General features: G+C 43.0%; 2 protein-coding genes across 2 annotated transcripts; one reads left to right on the top strand and one right to left on the bottom strand.

Annotated features, from left to right (window-relative positions):
- Window positions 1-6946: 6946 nt before the first annotated feature.
- On the top strand, window positions 6947-7867 carry LOC103539229 (olfactory receptor 10C1; the record flags this gene model as incomplete). Its single annotated transcript, XM_008505720.1, has 1 exon — window positions 6947-7867. A coding segment is annotated over exon 1 (921 nt), but the record flags the coding sequence as incomplete, so codon positions are not given.
- A 3639-nt stretch (window positions 7868-11506) lies between these two features.
- LOC103539330 (olfactory receptor 6B1) lies at window positions 11507-12442 on the bottom strand. Its single transcript, XM_008505822.1, has one exon. The coding sequence runs from the start codon at window positions 12440-12442 to the stop codon at window positions 11507-11509; it is 936 nt and encodes a 311-aa protein (XP_008504044.1).
- Window positions 12443-20117: the final 7675 nt, after the last annotated feature.

Raw genomic sequence — 20117 nt, 5'->3', positions numbered from 1 at the left:
AGAAGAATTCAGGTTCACATTGGCCCAGTGACCCCAATGTCCTGTCAGCCCCTAGAGAAGTTCTTGAAAAATCCTGATTTTTTTCCCTAAGTTACAAGGCTCTAACATCAGAGCACCTGGAGTTTCCAGGTTCATCCAGATTTAGATTGATGTGAGCCTGCCTGTTTGAAAAATTCTTTTAATTAATAACTAATTACTTGTGTTCAGTCCAAAACTAAGAGTAAACAACTGGAGTTAACAAGGACTTCAGGGTTTAGACTGACTCCTGAGAGTAAAAACTTTCCTGGCCTTCTCCCCAAATCCCTGCAGCCCCAGAGCCTCACCTGGGAGAGAAGCAGCAAAACACAAAGGTCTACTTAAAACTTCTTGAAACTTTATTGCCTGGGGATGGAGGCACTCAGGCTCTTGGAAAAAAACTTTTATTGTCTTGGGAATAAGGGATAATTACAGTTTTCTGTAATCAGAACCTCTGATTCTTACTCACTTTCATACTCTTACTCATTCTGGCATGGTTCTTTCTGTTCATCAGGCCTCAGAGTTGCTAGAATGCTTGTGGATGAGAGAGAAAACTTCTAGCATGTTCTTGGGAAATATTTATTAGTACAACTGTTTTCTTGGAGGGCTTGAAGTTGTAGCAGGTCTAAGATGACTTGGAAACTTCCATTCTGTTTGCAGTGAAACACTGTATTGTGGCATTTGTATCACGGGCCCTGGTTCTGCACAGGTGCAGAGCACAGAAATGATCCTGTCCTAGAACTGAGAACTGATTATTACTTCTATACAATGCCTGCAAAGTCACTGCAAGAAGTTGTACCCTAGAAATCTATGTCCATTCTTGTCTTTTAGGTAGCATGGGTGCTAATGACTTCAGTCACTTGTCTGGCCATGGCTTCTGGAATGGGGTGCACACTTAGGTAGAATTAGCTCAAGCAGAGTGCCAGAATTAAGTTGGCTCTACTTCTAAATATCACCCTTTGAGGTATTTTATCTTAGGTTTAGAGGTTGTTGGAAGGAATCTTTTGCTCAGAGCAAGAGAATGGTATTTTCTTTTCAGGAGACAGATTGATATTTATCAGAAGTAGTATTATGGTTTCAAAAACAACTGTCTGAAGAGACTAAACTAAAAATGTATCCAGGGGCTGCCATGCCTTAGTTGCTAATGTGAACTGCACTGGCAACTCTGATTGATCATCACTCTCTCCAACTCCCTGAAAGGAGGTTGGAGCCAGGGGGGGGTTGGGCTCTTTTGCCAGACGACTCAACAAGACAAGAGGGCAGGGTCTCAAGTTGTGTCAGGAGAGGTTTAGGTTGGAGATGAGAAAGAATTTCTTTACAGAGGGAGTGATCAGCCATTGGAATGGGCTGCCCAGGCTGGGCACAGAGTGGCAGAAAGGGAGCTGGGAGTCTGGCTTTCCAGGAAGCTGAAGAGGAGGCAGCAGTGTGCCCAGGTGGCCAAGAAGGCCAATGGCATCCTGGGCTGGCTCAGGAAGAGCGTGGCCAGCAGGTCCAGGGAAGGGATTCTGCCCCTGTGCTCAGCTCTGGGGAGGCCACAGCTTGAGTCCTGTGTCCAGTTCTGGGCCCCTCAGCCCCTCAGGAAGGAGATTGAGGTGCTGGAGCAGGTCCAAAGGAGGCAACTGGGCTGGGGAAGGGACTGGAGCACAGATCCTGTGAGGAGAGGCTGAGGGAGCTGGGGGTGTTGAGGCTGGAGAAGAGGAGGCTCAGGGGAGACCTCATCACTCTCTGCAACTCCCTGAAAGGAGGTTGGAGCCAGGGGGGGGTTGGGCTCTTTTCCCAGGCAACTCTCAGCAAGACAAGAGGGCAGGGTCTCAAGTTGTGCCAGGGGAGGTTTAGGTTGGAGATGAGAAAGAATTTCTTTCTGGAGAGGGTGATCAGGCATTGGAATGGGCTGCCCAGGGAAGTAGTGGATTCTCCATGTCTGGAGATCTTTCCAAAGAGCCTGGATGTGGCACTGAGTGCCATGGGCTGGGAACTGCAGTGGGAGTGGATCAAGGGTTGGACTTGATGATCTCTGAGGTCCCTTCCAACCCAGCCCATTCTAGGATTCTAAGTAAAAGTAGAGGGGAAGAGATGGAGAGGCTGAAAGGGGAAAGCTCAGGGTGTTTTCAGTTTAATTAAAATTATCTGAATTCTGGGAAATTCTGCAAATCTGAAGCTAATCTGAAATTCAGGAGGTAGCAAAAGGAAACCATTTGCCACAGCAGAAAGGAATTAAAAACTGCTGCTTCTCCTTGTACAACTCAGAATTAGCTCTGCCTCCTGCTGCTGAACCCTCAAAAAGGGGTGAAAAAGATCATTAAGATTCTTCTGGCAAAGGACCTGGTTCTTTTCAAGGAGATTTTTTTCCCAAAATACACCAAAAATTGAGCAGCAGGATGGCAATTGGGAAAATTGGACCTTTTGAGGACTCCCTCTCTGGAACAGAAAGAATTTTACCTTCTAAACCACAAAAAATATCCTGGGAGTGTGCAAAAGGAGATGGATTTAGATTTAAGGTGCTGTGTTTATAAATTAGGATTTGGGGATTATGATTTATTACTGTTTTAGCAGCTGAAAGCAATATATTGTGATTTCTTACACCAGTTCTGTCTTGATTTTCCTGCAAGGCAAGAATCAAGCTGGAGTTAGGCCAGTCCCAAACCAGTTAATTCAATAGAAGTAAAAAACATCCATAAATTATACATATTTGTGTGTTCTGCATGACTTTTGGGGAAGATTTATGAGGTTTGACTAAAGGAAGGCTCAGAAATTCAGGGGGTTTAATGAAGTGATGTGAAACGTTTGGTTCTCTTTAATCCAGAGTTAAAAAGGTGGAGAATTTATAGACATAAGGGATGAGGCTGTGGCACTGGGAATATGTCATGAAGTGAGAGGAATAATCTCATGGAAAGATTATAATAATCAAGTAATAATTAAAGTAATAATATGAATAAAAATAAAGTATTAATAATAAAGTAATAATCTTTATTCCAAAGTTAAAAAGGTGGAGCATTTCTACACTTGTACAGGGATGTGGCTGTGGCACAGGAAATATGTCATGGAGTAAAAGGAATAATCTCATAGATTATAATAATAAAGTAATAATTAAAGTAATAATAATAATAAAAATAAAGTATTAATAATAAAGTAACAATCTTTATTCCAAAGTTAATCCAAAGTTAAAAACCTGGAGCATTTATAGACATAAGGGATGAGGCTGTGGCACTGGAAATATGTCATGAAGTGAGAGGAATAATCTCATGGGAAGATTATAATAATAAAATAATAATTAAAGTAATAATATGAATAAAAATAAAGAATTAATAATAAAGTAATAATCTTTATTCCAAAATTAATCCAAAGTTAAAAAGGTGGAGCATTTATAGACTTATAGAGGGATGTGCCTGTGGCATTGGAAATACGTCATGAAGTGAAAGGAAAATCATGGAAAAGGAAATCATGGAAAGATTATAATAATAAAGTAAAAATTAAAGTAATAATACTAATAAAAATAAAGTAATACTAATAAAGTAATTATTTTTATTCCAAAGTTAATCCAAAGTTAGAAAGCTGGAGAATTTATAGACTTACACAGGGATGTGCCTGTGGTACTGGAAATATGTCATGGAGTGAGAGGAATAATCTCATAGATTATAATAATCAAGTAATAATTAAAGTAATAATAATAATAAAAATAAAGTATTAATAATAAAGTAATAATCTTTATTCCAAAGATAAAAAACTGGAGCATTTCTACACTTGTACAGGGATGTGGCTGTGGCACAGGAAATATGTCATGAAATGAAAGGAATCTCAAAGATTATAATAATCAAGTAATAATTAAAGTAATAATAATAATAAAAATAAAGAATTAATAATAAAGTAATAATTTTTATTCCAAAGTTAATCCAAAGTTAAAAGCTGGAGCATTTATAGACATAAGGGATATTCCTGTGGTGCTGGAAATATGTCATGAAGTGAGAGGAATAATCTCATAGATTATAATAATCAAGTAATAATTAAAGTAATAATATGAATAAGAATAAAGTAACAATAATAAAGTAATAATCTTTATTCCAAAGTTAATCCAAAGTTAGAAAGCTGGAGAATTTATAGACTTACACAGGGATGTGGCTGTGGTACTGGAAATATGTCATGGAGTGGAAGGAATAATCTCATAGATTATAATAATCAAGTAATAATTAAAGTAATAATATGAATAAAAATAAAGTAGTAATAATAAAGTAAGAATCTTTATTCCAAAGTTAATCCAAAGTTAAAAAGGTGGAGCATTTATAGATTTAAGAGATATTCCTGTAATGAAATGAATGGAATTCCTGAAATGAAAGGAATGATCTCATAGAAAGATTATAATAATAAAACAATAATTAAAGTAATAATAATAATAATAAAAATAAAGTAATAATTTTAACATTTTCTACAGTTTTTCCCTAGAGCCTTGAAGTCAGTCAGTAGGAACTTCTTGTTATAGGTGCATGAAATTATTCACTGTATGCTAGGTCAGCATTTTTCCTGGAAATAAAGAAATTAGGAATAAATTCCAATTAAATTATGCCATTTTAGCCCTGGTCTCATCATTCTGAGGACTGTCCAAACCCTAAAGCATCCACCAGAGAGAACCAGCACCAGATTTCTTGTTGCTAAGAGAAATTAAGACCATAGATCTTTGGAATTCCATCTCCTGCAAGATGAGCTCCTTAAATCAGCCTTTTTCAGGGATTTTCAGGATGCACTGACCTACAAAATATATTTTTTTTTCCCTTTTCCTTTGGGAACTGACTGCTCACTGTGTGCTGGGATGGAAATGACTTAATTTTAACATGGGAAAAGCAGGAAAAGGGCCCTGAGTTCTGCTAGGTTGTTTCAGGATCATCCTTTCCAGCACTGAACCTGGAAGAGTTGTTTCTCTTAGCTCCAAAACTGCATTTTTTTGGGGCAGTTGTCCCAAATCCATCATTAATTTGGTATTCCATCTCCTGCAAGATGAGCTCCTTAAATCAGCCTTTTTCAGGGATTTTCAGGATGCACTGACCTACAAAATATATTTTTTTTTCCCTTTTCCTTTGGGAACTGACTGCTCACTGTGTGTTGGGATTAAAATGACTTAATTTTAATATGGGAAAAGCAGGAAAAGGGCCCTGAGTTCTGCTAGGTTGTTTCAGGATCATCCTTTCCAGCACTGAACCTGGAAGAGTTGTTTCTCTTAGCACCAAAACTGCATTTTTTTGGGCAGTATTCCCAAATCATCATTAATTTGGGTGCATTCTGAAGCACTAATAGCAGTAATAATTACTCCAAAACCAGCTACAACTCCCCCTAGCCCAGTAGGACACCTGGGTTTACACAAAGTGTACTCCAACTACAGAGAGCAGCCTGTGAGTACAACCAATTTACACCTCAATTTACTCCCCCTTGTTGCTCCAATCAGCAGGAGGGAGACTCAGAGGGCAGGATATATTGCTGGGAAAAACCATCCCTCCTGCTTTCCTGAGAAGAAAGCTTGGAGCAGGATCCTTTCCTGGAGAAGTCCTAAGATTCTCTTCTTCCTCTTATTCCACCAAAACCCCCAAAAGGTAACAAGAATCCCACAAAAAACCCTTGTGCATGCCCAGCCTGCCCTTAATCCCCTTTAACTCTTCTCCTAATCACAAAATATTTTTGGCTATTTAACCTTTAGGAAGAGGCACCCTCTGGAGCACATCACTTAATGAGGAGAGGAATTCTGTTTGTAATATTCCTGTGCTGCTACTGGAATTGGGGATTAATTAGTCCATAAAAAGTTATCTGCTGTAAATTTATCTTTTTTTCTTGCTTTAAAGGCTAAAAACTGTAGTGGAGATTTTGAAGACAGGAGTAAGTGCACAGACTGGGAAAGAGGGAAAACCAAGCAATAGAAGAGAAGGAATTGTATCCATAAATCACCCTATTTTCTTAAGGTACTTTGAAAGTCTGCTCAGAGCTTCTCAAAATCTGGATAATTTCTAAATTCTATTAATCCAATTGACTCTTGAGTCAAACCAAGGGTATTTTCATTGCCAATGTTCCAGGCAGTTCCCAAACTCAACAGTTCCTGAGCCCTAAAATGAAGACAGAATAATTCTGATACTCTCCTAAGGTACTAAAAAGGATGATTAAAAAGGGATGATTTCCCTGAACCTCACCGAAGTGACTGAATTCAGACTCCTGGGCTTCTCTGAGGTCTCTCACTTGCACTCTTTGCTCTTTTTGGTCTTTTTCTCTCTTCATATCCTCACCCAGCTCTCCTATTTGGATATCTGCTGCCTCTCAGCCATCATCCCCAAGATCCTGGAGAACCTGGTGGTGGGGACAACAACTCCTGAGGCCTAAAATGAAGACAGAATAATTCTGTTATTCTCTTAAGGTACTAAAAAGGATGATTAAAAAGGGATGATTTCCCTGAACCCCTCTGAAGTGACTGAGTTCAGACTCCTGGGCTTCTCTGAGGTCTCTCACTTGAATTCTTTGCTCTTTTTCCTCTTATTTTCCCTTTCCATCCTCACCCAGCTCTCCTATTTGGATATCTGCTACCTCTCAGTCATCATCCCCAAGATCCTTGAGAACCTGGTGGTGGGAACAACAACTCCTGAGGCCTAAAATGAAGACAGAATAATTCTGCTGTTCTCCTAAGGTACCAAAGAGGGATAATTAGAGTGATGATTCGTATGAACCTCACTCAGACTCCTGGGTTTCTCTGAGGTCTCTCACTTGAATTCTTTGCTCTTTTTCCTCTTATTTTCCCTTTCCATTCTCACCCAGCTCTCCTATTTGGATATCTGCTACCTCTCAGTCATCATCCCCAAGATCCTTGAGAACCTGGTGGTGGGAACAACAGCTCCTGAGCCCTAAAATGAAGACAGAATAATTCTGTTATTCTCCTAAGGTACTAAAAAGGGATGATTAAAAAGGGATGATTTCCCTGAACCTCACTGAAGTGACTGAATTCAGACTCCTGGGCTTCTCTGAGGTCTCTCACTTGCACTCTTTGCTCTTTTTCCTCTTATTTTCCCTTTATATCCTCACCTTAATGGCCAACACAGTGATTGCCCTGCTAATAAATACTGATGCCAGCCTTCACACCCCCATGTATTTCTTCCTCACCCAGCTCTCCTATTTGGATATCTGCTACCTCTCAGTCATCGTCCCCAAGGTCCTGGAGAACCTGGTGGTGGGGACAACAGGCATTTCCAAGGCAGGGTGTGCCACACAGATGTTTTTTTTCCTTTTTTTTGGAGTGGCAGAGTGTTTCCTCCTGGCTGCCATGTCCTTGGACCGCTACGTGGCAATTTGCTACCCCTTGCATTACCCCCTCTTGATGAGCAGCAGGCTCTGCAAGGGCTTGGTGCTTGGGACTTACAGCTGTGGGACTCTTGTAGGTTTGATCCACACCACCATAACCTTCAGATTGCCATTCTGTGGCCTTGCCATCAACCATTTCTTCTGTGAGATACAGCCCCTCCTGGAGCTCCTCTGTGGCAACACTTTCCCCAGGGAACTCCAAGTCATCCTGGTGGCTCTTTTTGCCATTGTAAGTCCCTTTTTGCTGATTATTTATTCCTATGCCTGCATCATCTCCACCATCCTCAAGCTGCCATCAGCTGAAAAGCAGCAGAAGGCATTTTCCACTTGTTCCTCACACCTTTTAGTTGTCACCCTCTTCTATGGCACAGCCAGCTCCATGTATTTACGTCCCAAATCCAGTTACTCAGCATCCATGGACAAGTTGCTCTCCCTTTCCTACACCGTGGTGACTCCTTTGCTGAACCCTCTTATTTATAGCTTGAGGAATGAGGAGGTGAAAGGAGCCCTGAAAAAAAGGTGGAAGAAAATTAATTTGGGCTAGCAAAGGGAAAAAAGGATATTTTCGGGTGGTTTTAATGGTTATCTTTCATTTTTCTGGCTTTTTGAGCACGGAGTCTGATTTTACTGAAATAAATGAGAAGAAGAAGTTTTCACAGCTTTGCCTTAATTCCCTGGAAATGTTTAATAAATCTCTTGTGGTTGACAAAAAAAAAAAATTGTGTTGTTTGGTGATACCTGGTCTGATATTTTTGGCAATCCCAGACTTCTTCATGGCAAAAGAAATTCTGGGAACTCTATTTCATAATAGGAAATAAAATATTTTTTAGGGTTTAGGGAGTCACATACTGGAATAGCTGTGAAGTGCCCAACCTTGGGGATTTCAGGAAGCAAAGGGGAAAAGAGAGGAGAGTGTTAAACTATGGGATTTTTTCCACCTTCAGCTATTCTGGGATTTATGGAATTCACTATTTTTGTCTGGAAAATTCCAAGTTTTCCGCGGTTAACATTGAGATCCTACAAAAGGACTTGCTTGCCATCTAGCCCTGGGAATACCATGTCTGTGGGGATCTCAGGGAATTCTCTTTGGATGCATTTGGCAGTCAGAACAGCTCAGTCCTTCTTTAAAACTTGAATTTTGTGTTAAAAGAATGGTTTTTTTGGAAGAAAAGGAATGAATAAAATACTCTGTGAATAAAAATACCCCAATAATAATATTAAAATACTCTGAATAAAATACTCCAGAAAGGGGAAAAGAACCTGCAAAAAAATAATAAAAAAAAAGAGCTGAATTTGGGAAGGCTGTGGATGTGGTCTACCTGGAATTCAGCAAGGCCTTTGACACCAAATCCCACAGGATTCTCCTGGAAAAGCTGTCAGCCCATGGCTCAGACAGGGACACTCTGTGCTGGGTCAGGAACCGGCTGGAACGGGCCCAGAGAGTGGTGCTGAACGGGGCTGCCTCAAAATGGCGGCTGTGGTGTCCAAAATGGCGGCCGTGGTGTCCCCCAGGGATCAGTGTTGGGCCCAGTGCTGTTCAATATCTTTATGGATGATTTAGATGAGGGGATTGAGTCCCTCATCAGCAAATTCACAGATGACACCAAGCTGGGGGGAGTGTGGATCAGCTGGAAGGCAGGAGGGCTCTGCAGAGGGACCTGGAGAGACTGGAGAGTTGGGCTGATCCCAAGGGGAAGAGGTTCAAGACAAGAACCCCATGGGGAGCTCCAGGCTGGGCACAGAGTGGCAGAAAGGGAGCTGGGAGTCTGGCTTGCCAGGAAGCTGAAGAGGAGGCAGCAGTGTGCCCAGGTGGCCAAGAAGGCCAATGGCATCCTGGGCTGGCTGAGGAAGAGCGTGGCCAGCAGGTCCAGGGAAGGGATTCTGCCCCTGTGCTCAGCCCTGGGGAGGCCACAGCTTGAGTCCTGTGTCCAGTTCTGGGCCCCTCAGCCCCTCAGGAAGGAGCTTGAGGTGCTGGAGCAGGTCCAAAGGAGGCAACTGGGCTGGGGAAGGGACTGGAGCACAGATCCTGTGAGGAGAGGCTGAGGGAGCTGGGGGTGTTGAGGCTGGAGAAGAGGAGGCTCAGGGGAGACCTCATCACTCTCTGCAACTCCCTGAAAGGAGGTTGGAGCCAGGGGGGGGTTGGGCTCTTTTCCCAGGCAACTCTCAGCAAGACAAGAGGGCAGGGTCTCAAGTTGTGCCAGGGGAGGTTTAGGTTGGAGATGAGAAAGAATTTCTTTCTGGAGAGGGTGATCAGGCATTGGAATGGGCTGCCCAGGGAAGTAGTGGATTCTCCGTGTCTGGAGATCTTTCCAAAGAGCCTGGATGTGGCACTGAGTGCCATGGGCTGGGAACTGCAGTGGGAGTGGATCAAGGGTTGGACTTGATGCTCTCTGAGGTCCCTTCCAACCCAGCCCTTATATTAAGGATATTTGTGCACTTATTTCCTAGTCAAAATATTCCACTCACTGATAAAACATGGGATTTCAGGAGAAAAGGAAAATCAGTAGCTGTAGAAACGTGGAGTTTAGACACCTGTATATGAAATAATCACCTGAAAGTCCTTTGGGGGGTAAAAAAAGGGAATTTTAGAGCAGTGTCTCTGGAATGATTTCAGCTGCCTCATTTAATGTTTATTTCATTTATTTATTCATTTAATATCATCTTAATTTATCAATTAATAAATAATTATTTTATTTATTTATTTAAAGCTGATTTTCTTTAATAGCTCTAAAAGCAGCCCAGCACCAGCAACTTCAGATGGAATTTCTCCTTGGTGCTTATTGATCCAAGGCTAATAATGAAATTATCAATAATTTAAATAATTTAAATAATAATTAAATAATTCAATAATTTAAATAATAATTAAATTAAATAATAATTAAATGTGAATTTCCTAAATAAACACCTCCACGAACCAGATTTTTTTGTTATTTAGGGCCATGCTTCCAACCTCACAAACCCCATCCAGGCTTTCTTGACATCCACATTCCCCAGACTGTAAAATAATTGGATTTAACACTGGGGGAAATATATTATAGTATATAAATATAATATATATAATTATATATATTTATATAATATAAATACATATGACATTATAATATATATTATATCTATAATATATCTATCTATCTATATCTATCTATATCTATATATCTAACTATAATATAATATAATATAATATAATATAATATAATATAATATAATATAATATATTATAATATAATATCTATAATATATATTACAATATATATTATAATATCCTATTATAAATAGGATATTATAGAGGAGAGAGGTGATTTTTATCCTCCTGAGGGGGATGAAAAGGGTTTGGTTTCATTTTCTTCCATAGAACAGAACTAAAACCACCAAATGTGGGAGGAAGGTAGAAAACATTTTTTTTTCTCTTCCCTTGGTTGAGTTTATAATAATAAATGTATTTTAATGTTATAATTCTTTTAATGTTATAATTCTTTTCATGTTATAATTCTTTTCATGTTATAATTCCTTTAATATTCTTTTAATACTCTTTAAATATTAATATTCTATTAATAATTTAATAATTTTAATAATATAATTCTTTTAATAATATTAATATTATTAATATTATAATTATTACTACAATCACAATAAATGTAGTTTATATAAATTGTAGTTTATAATAATAACCACCAAAATATTCATGGAGGAGAAAACAAAAGGCAGGAACAGGGGGAAGGAAATCCCAATTAGTGACCAGCTTGATCGTCCACAGATCTGCCCATACCAGGTCCTTTATCTCCCTTTAAATATTTCTGTAAGCATTGGGATGATTTGGAATTATGTGCAGTGTTCCTACAGGCTGGTGAAAATCAGAAAATTCAGTTTGAGCATTTCAAAAGGAAATTATCCATCAGCCAAGATGGATTCCAGAATCCATCAGCCAAGACTCTGAACAATCACGTTGCTACTGGAGCAGAATAATACCCAGCCAGGTTGGTTTTTTTTTTTCAGCCATCCAAACACTTCCAGGAATGAGAAGGAGACACTTGGACAAATTCTGGGATTTCTTCTTATTATGGGATTTCTTCTTATTATGGGATTTCTTCTTCAGGGCAGCAAGACAGAAGGGAAAAGTAATATTTCCAGAAGGAAACTTCTCCCTGTTCCTCTGCATCCTGAGCCTGGGATGCTACCAGTCTGCAGAGCACCTTGTGCTTAGGAATTTTTTCAGTATTTCTTTCACCTCCTTGTTCCTCAGGCAATAAATGAGAGGGTTGAGGGCTGGGGTGAAGACAGCATAAAAAACAGACACCATTTTGTTGAGGTTGAAGGGATGGATCCTCCTGGGCCTAGCGTACATGAAGAGGGTGGCTGAGAAGAAAACCATGACCACAGTGACATGGGAGATACAAGTGGAAAAGGCTTTTTTCCTCCCCTGGGCTGAAGGCATCAAAAAAACAGTGGAGAGGATGCAGGAGTAGGAGAAAATAATCATCAGGAGGGGGATGAGGAGGATCAGCAGGGCTAAGGCAAAATCCACCAGCTCTGCAAGGGTCCTGTCGGAGCAGGCCAGGTTCAGGACTGGGGAGATGTCACAAAAGAAGTGATTTATGGTTTTAGGGCCACAAAAAGGGAGGCTGGAGATAAAGGAGATTTTGAGCAAGGAAATGGAAAAACCTCCTGCCCAGGAGAGAAAGGCAAGCTGGCAACACAACCTGTGGGTCATGGTGGTTGAGTAGTGCAAGGGGTGGCAGATAGCCAGGTAGCGGTCGTAGGCCATGGAGGCCAAGAGGAGACACTCAGTGCACATCAAAGAAATAAAAAAAAATAACTGGGTCATGCAGCTGGAAAAAGAGATGAGGATGGGGGGTGACCAGAAGCCAAGTAAAAGCTTGGGTAAGGTGGTTGAGATGTAACAAATCTCCAGGAAAGACAAATGCCCCAGGAAATAATACATGGGTTTTTGGAGGTGCTGGTTCCTTCTGACCAAGAAGATGATGATGGTGTTCTCAGTGAGTGTGAGGATGTAGGTGAGCAAAAAGAGCAGGTAAAGGAAGGTCTGGACTTGCAAGCTGTAGGAAAAGCCCAGAAGAATGAATTCCTTGGTAGCAGTTTGGTTCTTCATTCCATCTTGATGGTTCTTTCCTTCCACCTGGGTCAAAGCAGGATAAAAAATAAATATACAACCATTAAAAAGCAACTTTATGGGGTGGGGGCTCTTAGGAAAGTTTTAAAGGGTAAAAGGAAGAAAAAGAGGGATATATCTGTGCCATTAAAGGACATTTATGGGATGGGGGCTCTGAGGAAACTTTTTAAAGGGTAAAAGGAAGAAAAAGAGGGATATATCTGTGCCATTATAAAGCACATTTGTGGGATGGGGGCTCTTAGGAAACATTTTCCAGGGTAAAAGCAAGAGAAAGAGGCATATATCTGTGCTGCCAGTGGCTCAGAGGTTTGTTTTCAATAGCAACATGGGAAAAATAAGGAAAAAAAACCCTGGAATGCAAACTATTTTTCTTTAGTCTGAAGCATGGAACCACACAGAGACTCTGAGTGCTGAGCTTCCAACAGTGCCACAGAAATTCAGGGAGAATTTAGATGAAAAAGGCTGAAAAATAAAAAGGAATAAGAAGGTAGGGTTTTGAAAATTTGGGAGTTTCTTTATTTCCTCAGCCCACAGCTTGGACAGGAGCACCCTGTGCTGGGTTAGGAACTGGCTGGAGGGCCGGGCCCAGAGAGTGGTGCTGAACGGGGCTGCATCCAGTTGGCGGCCGGTCACTAGTGGTGTCCCCCAGGGATCAGTGTTGGGCCCAGTTCTGTTTAATATCTTTATCGATGACTTAGACGAAGGGATTGAGTCCATCATCAGCAAATTCGCAGATGACACCAAGCTGGGAGGAAGTGTGGACCAACTCGAAGGCAGGAGGGCTCTGCAGAGGGACCTGGACAGACTGGAGAGCTGGGCCAATTCCAACGGGATGAGGTTCAACAAGGCCAAGTGCCGGGTCCTACACTTTGGCCACAACAACCCCATGCAGCGCTACAGGCTGGGGACAGAGTGGCTGGAGAGCAGCCAGGCAGAAAGGGAGCTGGGAGTCTGGATTGACAGGAAGGTGACCATGAGCCAGCAGTGTGCCCAGGTGGCCAAGAAGGCCAATGGCATCCTGGCCTGTATCAAAAACAGCGTCACCAGCAGGTCCAGGGAGGTGATTCTGCCCCTGTACTCAGCGCTGGTGAGGCCACACCTCGAGTACTGTGTCCAGTTCTGGGCCCCTCAGTTTAAGAAGGATGTAGAGGTCCTGGAACAGGTCCAAAGGAGGGCAACCAGGCTGGTGAAGGGACTCGAGCACAGGCCCTATGAGGAGAGGCTGAGAGAGCTGGGGCTGTTCAGCCTGAAGAAGAGGAGGCTCAGGGGAGACCTCATTGCTGTCTACAACTCCCTGAAAGGAGGCTGTAGCGAGGTGGGAACTGGACTCTTTTCACAGACGACCTTCAACAAGACAAGAGGACACAGTCTTAAGTTGTGCCAGGGGAGGTTTAGGTTAGATATTAGAAAGAATTTCTTCACGGAGAGGGTGATCAGGCTATGGAATGGACTGCCCGGTGAGGTGGGAGATTCTCCGTCCCTGGAGACATTTAAAAAAAGACTGGATGTGGCACTCAGTGCCATGGTCTAGCAACTGCTCCGGTGGGTCAAGGGTTGGACTAGATGATCTCTGAGGTCCCTTCCAACCCGGCTAATTCTATGATTCTATGATTCCTCTTAGGAAACCAAATTCCACTGTATTTTTATTTCTTTTTTTGTGACATACTGGAAGAGCCTGCCATAGATATTACTCCTCCCTTAGCCTCAGGTTTTAGTTTTAAACAGTAATTTTTTAGGGAATATCAAGATCTTCTCCTCCAGTGAGTGACTCTTCCAACCTGCATCCAATTATCCTCTTTGAAAGAGGAGAATTCTTTTTTTTTTTAATTTTCAGGTTGCACTTAGCTCTGATCTAGACAACTCCTGGATGGTTTAACAGCAGCAACTTAAAAGAAATACTGCATTTTTTCTATTAGTTTTTTTCCTGTAGATTATTCTTAGAAATCAGCAATTTAAAAGCAAATTCCATTTTTCTAGGAGCTGTTTTCCTGTAGATTATTTTAATAAACCCTGGCTATCTCCCTAAGATATTTTGGAGCATAATATTGTCTTTAGCTCAATCTCCTCCCAGAATAAATCACATTTTTGCACTCCATGAGCACTTCCATGAGCATCTTGATGATCTGATGTCGAAGTAGTTGGGTCATAAATGATTTACACTGGAGGAAGAAGTGTTCCCCCTTATTGCTTTCAAGGGAAATGAGAGAAAATAAAGAGTATTAAAAAAAAAATCATCTCAAACTACTTACTTTTAGGTTTTACAGCTCATTAATAGCTTTGGGGGTGCAGGAGAGAGAAAAATATCTGTACAGAAGATGCTCTTTTATTTTTTTTTATCCCCTAGATGAACGTGGGGTCCTTGGGCTGATTAAGTTGAACCAAGTTGTCTCAGTTTCCTTCTCCAAACAGAAAAAACTCAGAAATTAAGAAGTGGGAATCATCCTCAGTTCCTTTTTGTCTCTCCAGAAGGGAAAAAAAAAAGCCTTTCCACAGAATAAGTTCTTGGCAGGTTTCAGGTTGAAAAGGAGATTCTGAGGAAAAAAAATAATATTATAATAAAAAATTATATTATAATAAATATATTAGAATAAATATATTAGAATAAGTATATTAGAATAAATTATATTATAATAAATATTATATTATAATGAATTATATTATAATAAATATATATATATAATATTCCCCCTAGAGAAGGAACTGTCTAAATAGCAATGAAATAAAAGAATTCTACCTGATACCCATCCAGGGATATCTTTGTTTTTTATACATATTTTATATTTCTATATTTATATACACGTTTATACACAAATACATGTTTCTACACATATAAATAAAATCACAGAATCACAGAATCATAGAATCCTTGGGGTTGGAAGGGACCTCGAAAGATCATCTAGTCCAACCCCCCCTGCCAGAGCAGGGCCACCTAGAGTACATCACATAGGAACGTGTCCAGGCGGGTTTTGAATGTCTCCAGTGAAGGAGACTCCACGACCCCCCTGGGCAGCCTGTTCCAGGGCTCTGTCACCCTTACAGGAAAAAAATGTTTCTGGATATTCAACTTGAACCTCCTGTGCTCCAATTTACACCCATTACCCCTTGTCCTATCACTGGTCACCACTGAGAAAAGCCTAACTCCATCTCCCTGACACTCACCCCTTACATATTTGAAAACATTGATGAGGTCACCCCTCAGTCTCCTTTTCTCCAAACTAAAGAGACCCAGCTCCCTCAGCCTTTCCTCATAAGGGAGATGTTCCACTCCCTTCATCATCTTAGTAGCTCTGCGCTGGACTCTTTCAAGCACTTCCCTGTCCTTCTTGAACTGAGGGGCCCAGAACTGGACACAATACTCCAGGTGTGGCCTCACCAATGCAGAATAGAGGGGGAGGAGAACCTCTCTTGACCTACTAACCACACCCTTTCTAATGCACCCCAGGATGCCATTGGCCTTCTTGGCCACAAGGGCACATTGCTGGCTCATGGTCATCCTCTTGTCTACCAGGACCCCCAGGTCTCTTTCACCTACACTGCTCTCCAGCAGGTCAGCCCCCAACCTATACTGGGACATCTTGTTGTTCTTCCCCAAATGCAAAACTCTACACTTCCCCTTGTTGAACTTCATCATGTTTCTCCCTGCCCAACTCTCCAGCCTGTCTAAGTCTCTCTGAATGGCAGCACAGCCTTCTGGTGTGTCAGCCACTCCTCCCAGCTTAGTGTCATCAGCAAACTTGCTGAGGGTACATTATTTAAATATAATATGTACATATTTTGTACACCTTGGGGATGTTTGTATTTCTGAGGCACCTTTCCAGAGTACCAAAACCAAGGCCAGGAATGGGAAGGCAAGAAAAACCTTCTCTCTTTTTCTTTTAATTAAGAAGAAAATGAAATTTAAAGCCAATTCTTCTCAACTTCCAGGGTTATTCCTTCAGCATCCATCTGGAAGTTTGTGGGTGGGATGGGTTTAATTAAGAATAAAGAGATTTTGGAAGCATTCAGCTTAATAATTTACATGTTAATGGCTGTGATTTTTTGATAAAAAATAAAAATAAATGAAAATTTAATTCATTCATTCATGAATTAAAGTGAAATGAAAATAAAATCACTAAAACTCACTTACTAGCTCAGGATTTCCAGGTGACTGAGAATTTTTTCCAACTTACCTTAGTCCTTAAAAAGATTCCTGGTCTTTTTTTTTCTGGGGGAAATATCTTGTGTACAAAAAACCCCAAGCTAATTAAAGACCTCTGCTAATTAACCAAATGAAAGAACCAGCTGATTATCTCTGACTTCACTTCTTATCTCCAGATGCTAATTTTTTTTTATGGATAATTGTGCATCCCTAAAAATAGAGCCTGAAATTCCCTCAGGGGAATAAAAACCATAAGAGAAACTGTGTCTGTTTCCTGCAGCACAAGTATTTTTTCTCTCAAATTCATCAGGAAGGCAAAAAATAGGTAGGAATTTTACTTACTGAAATATTTGGGAATTCTGAAGTTTTATTTTTGGGACCCCATTCAGCAATCCAGGCAAATGGCTGCTTTGGGTTGGTAGTTATAAGGTTGGTGGTAAAAGGGAAACCCGTAGGCCGATTGTTGGTGGTGCTGTGGGTAGGGTTCCATGTGAGGGTTAAGGCCAGCCCAAGTTTTCAGTGGTCACTCTTTGCATTTGTTTTCCAGTCCCCGGTATTCGGACTTCGGGACCCTATTCAGCAATAGGGGCAAATGGCCGCTTAGGGCTGGTATGTTCAAGGTTGGTGGTCAAATGGAAACCCGTAGGCCGATTGTTGGTGGTGCTGTGGGTAGGGTTCCATGTGAGGGTTAAGGACAGGGAACGTTTTCAGTGGTCACTCTTTGCATTTGTTTTCCAGTCCCGATTTGTAGTGTAATGAGGCAACCAGGTGCCACTAATTGCCAGGGAGTGAGCATGAGCTTGTGTCAAGCCCACCTGTGCCCAATTAGGGTGGGTCCCCACTGTGCATGAGCAGGACCAGGAGGCCAATAAAAGGTGAGTCGTGAAGCACAGACTCAGCTCAGTCCTGAGCTAGCCAGCAGAGGAGTCAGTTGCCCTTGGAGCAATATCACTGATCCAGGCAAGTCCACCCTGAGGGCTATAGGCTCAGAGCACTGACCGCTACCACTTCAGGCTGGTAGGTTCAAGGTTGGTGGTCAAAGGGAAACCCGTAGGCCGATTGTTGGTGGTGCTGTGGGTAGGGTTCCATGTGAGGGTTAAGGCCAGCCAAGGTTTTCAGTGGTCACTCTTTGCATTTGTTTGCCAGTCCCAACCATTTGGACTTTTAGGACCCCATTCAGCGATCTGGGAAAACGTCCACTTCGGGCTGGTAGATTCAAGGAACTTTTAAACACCTCAAAAGAGGAAAAACTCTTTCTAACCAAGAACACGGAGGCAACAAGAGGTGTTGGCCCAAACCAGGAGGTGTTGATCGGGCATGGTTCGAGGATGGTACAGGGCTGGTTCGGGGCTGGTCCCGGGATGGATCAGGGATGGATTGAGGCTGGAACAGGGATGGTCAGGGGCTGGTCCGGGGCTGGTCCAGGGCTGGATCGGTGATAGTTCGGGACTGGTATGGGGATGGTTCGGGGATGGATCGGGAATGGTCCGGGGATGGCCAGGGACTGGTCCAGGGCTTGCCCAGGGGTGGTTCGGGGCTGGACCGGGATTGGTCCGGGGCTGAATGGGGGATGGACCAGGGATGCTCCGGGGCTGGTCCTGAGATGACCTGGGGATGGTTTAGGGCTGGACCGGGGCTGGTCCGGGAATGGATCGAGGATGGACCGGGTCTCGTTCAGAGATGGTCTGGGTCTGGCTCAGGGCTGGCCCGGGAATGGTCCGGGACTCGCTCGGAGCTGGCCCGAGGCTCGCTCAGGGCTCGATTGGAGCTGGTCCGGGGCTGGCCCGGGGTTCAGTTGGGGCTGGCTCAGGGCTCACTGGTGCCGGGTGTGCGGCAGTGCGGGCCGTTCGGTACCGGGTTGTGCAGTCCTGTTGGGCCAACACACAGCCGGGATTGTCCCTTCTGTCCCCATCGCCCCTGCTGGGACTCTTCCTCCCCCGGGCTGGGGGTTTCTCAGCTCCCGGACAGAGCTGTTCCTTGGGAAAGGAGCAGCTAAAGGCTGGGAATCCTAGAATCCTAGAATGGGCTGGGTTGGAAGGGACCTCAGAGATCATCAAGTCCAACCCTTGATCCACTCCCACTGCAGTTCCCAGCCCATGGCACTCAGTGCCACATCCAGGCTCTTTTGAGATATCTCCAGACACGGAGAATCCACTACTTCCCTGGGCAGCCCATTCCAATGCCTGATCACCCTCTCCAGAAAGAAATTCTTTCTCATCTCCAACCTAAACCTCCCCTGGCACAACTTGAGACCCTGCCCTCTTGTCTTGCTGAGAGTTGCCTGGGAAAAGAGCCCAACCCCCCCCGGCTCCAACCTCCTTTCAGGGAGTTGCAGAGAGTGATGAGGTCTCCCCTGAGCCTCCTCTTCTCCAGCCTCAACACCCCCAGCTCCCTCAGCCTCTCCTCACAGGATCTGTGCTCCAGTCCCTTCCCCAGCCCAGTTGCCTCCTTTGGACCTGCTCCAGCACCTCAAGCTCCTTCCTGAGGGGCTGAGGGGCCCAGAACCTGAGCCCTGGGGATTTCGGGCCGGATCAGTTGCCAAAGGGGACCCCGCTGCTAAGAAAGGGCCATGGGTGGGACACCTTTGGGAGGTGAGTACTCAGTCCAGAGAAACCCTTTCCATCATTTGTCCCATTCTCAAGGACACAGCAGCAGCCTGGCCAAGGTGATTCCACTCCCCTGGAATCCTCTGGATTTCCAGAGTCAGCAAATCCCAGTCCCTGGCCAACACCTCGGGATGCCCAGGGAATTGTCAGGGTACCAAGTGGTGACACATCAGCTGCATCCCAGCCTGCTGTGACTTGCCTGGAAATCCTGGAATCATGGAATGGGTTGGAAGAAACCAAAGGATTTTAGGGAGCAAGAGGGGCCCCTCTGAACCTCAAAGTGGGGAGCCAAGGGTGCTTTGGGGAGGGCACCCCAACCTCCCAGCACCCAAAGGTTTTTCTCTTCATCACTTTGCACCCCAAAAGCCACAAAGGAACAACCTGTTGCCCTTCTGTATGATTTTACTGAGTCCTTTATTAATTAAAAAACCAAAATCTATCAAACCTATTCCCCTTCCCCCAGTTTTCAGTCAGAAATCAAAGACACTGATTTTGGGATCTAAATTTCCCCGAAACATCCCAAAATCCAAAGATAGTTTTCACCTCAAAATGGCCCAATCCCACCTTTTTGCCTCGTTTTCTTTGAAATCCCCTTGTAGGGTCACCCTAAAATGATCCACATGGATGATACCTGGGTCCCATCCTGTCATGCCACCTCAAATGGGTTGTCACTGTGCTGGGGACTTTCTTTTTCTGCTTTATTGTGTGAAGAACCCTAAAAAAATGCCTTAAAAATATTAAAATTAAATCCCTGAGCTGGTGCCATGTGATTGCTGAAGAAAACTTCACTGCTGGGATGGAGCTGGGTGGTGCCCCTTGGGTTTTGGGGTCACAGTGGGGTAAGCCCAGTGCTGAGGGATGAGGTTGTAGCTCTGTCAAAACCCTTTTGGCAGTAGGAACAGCTTTAGGG

This window comes from Calypte anna, chromosome 27 (genome assembly GCF_003957555.1).
Source record: "Calypte anna isolate BGI_N300 chromosome 27, bCalAnn1_v1.p, whole genome shotgun sequence".
NCBI classification, from domain to species: Eukaryota; Metazoa; Chordata; class Aves; order Apodiformes; family Trochilidae; genus Calypte; species Calypte anna.
Note: the sequence above shows the minus strand (reverse complement) of the source record. Positions and strands in the feature narration are given on the sequence as shown.

What these genes read in the sequence shown, in the direction of transcription:
- LOC103539330 (XM_008505822.1), bottom strand. Translation starts at nt 12,442, where the DNA reads ATGAAGAACCAAACTGCTACCAAGGAATTCATTCTTCTGGGCTTTTCC.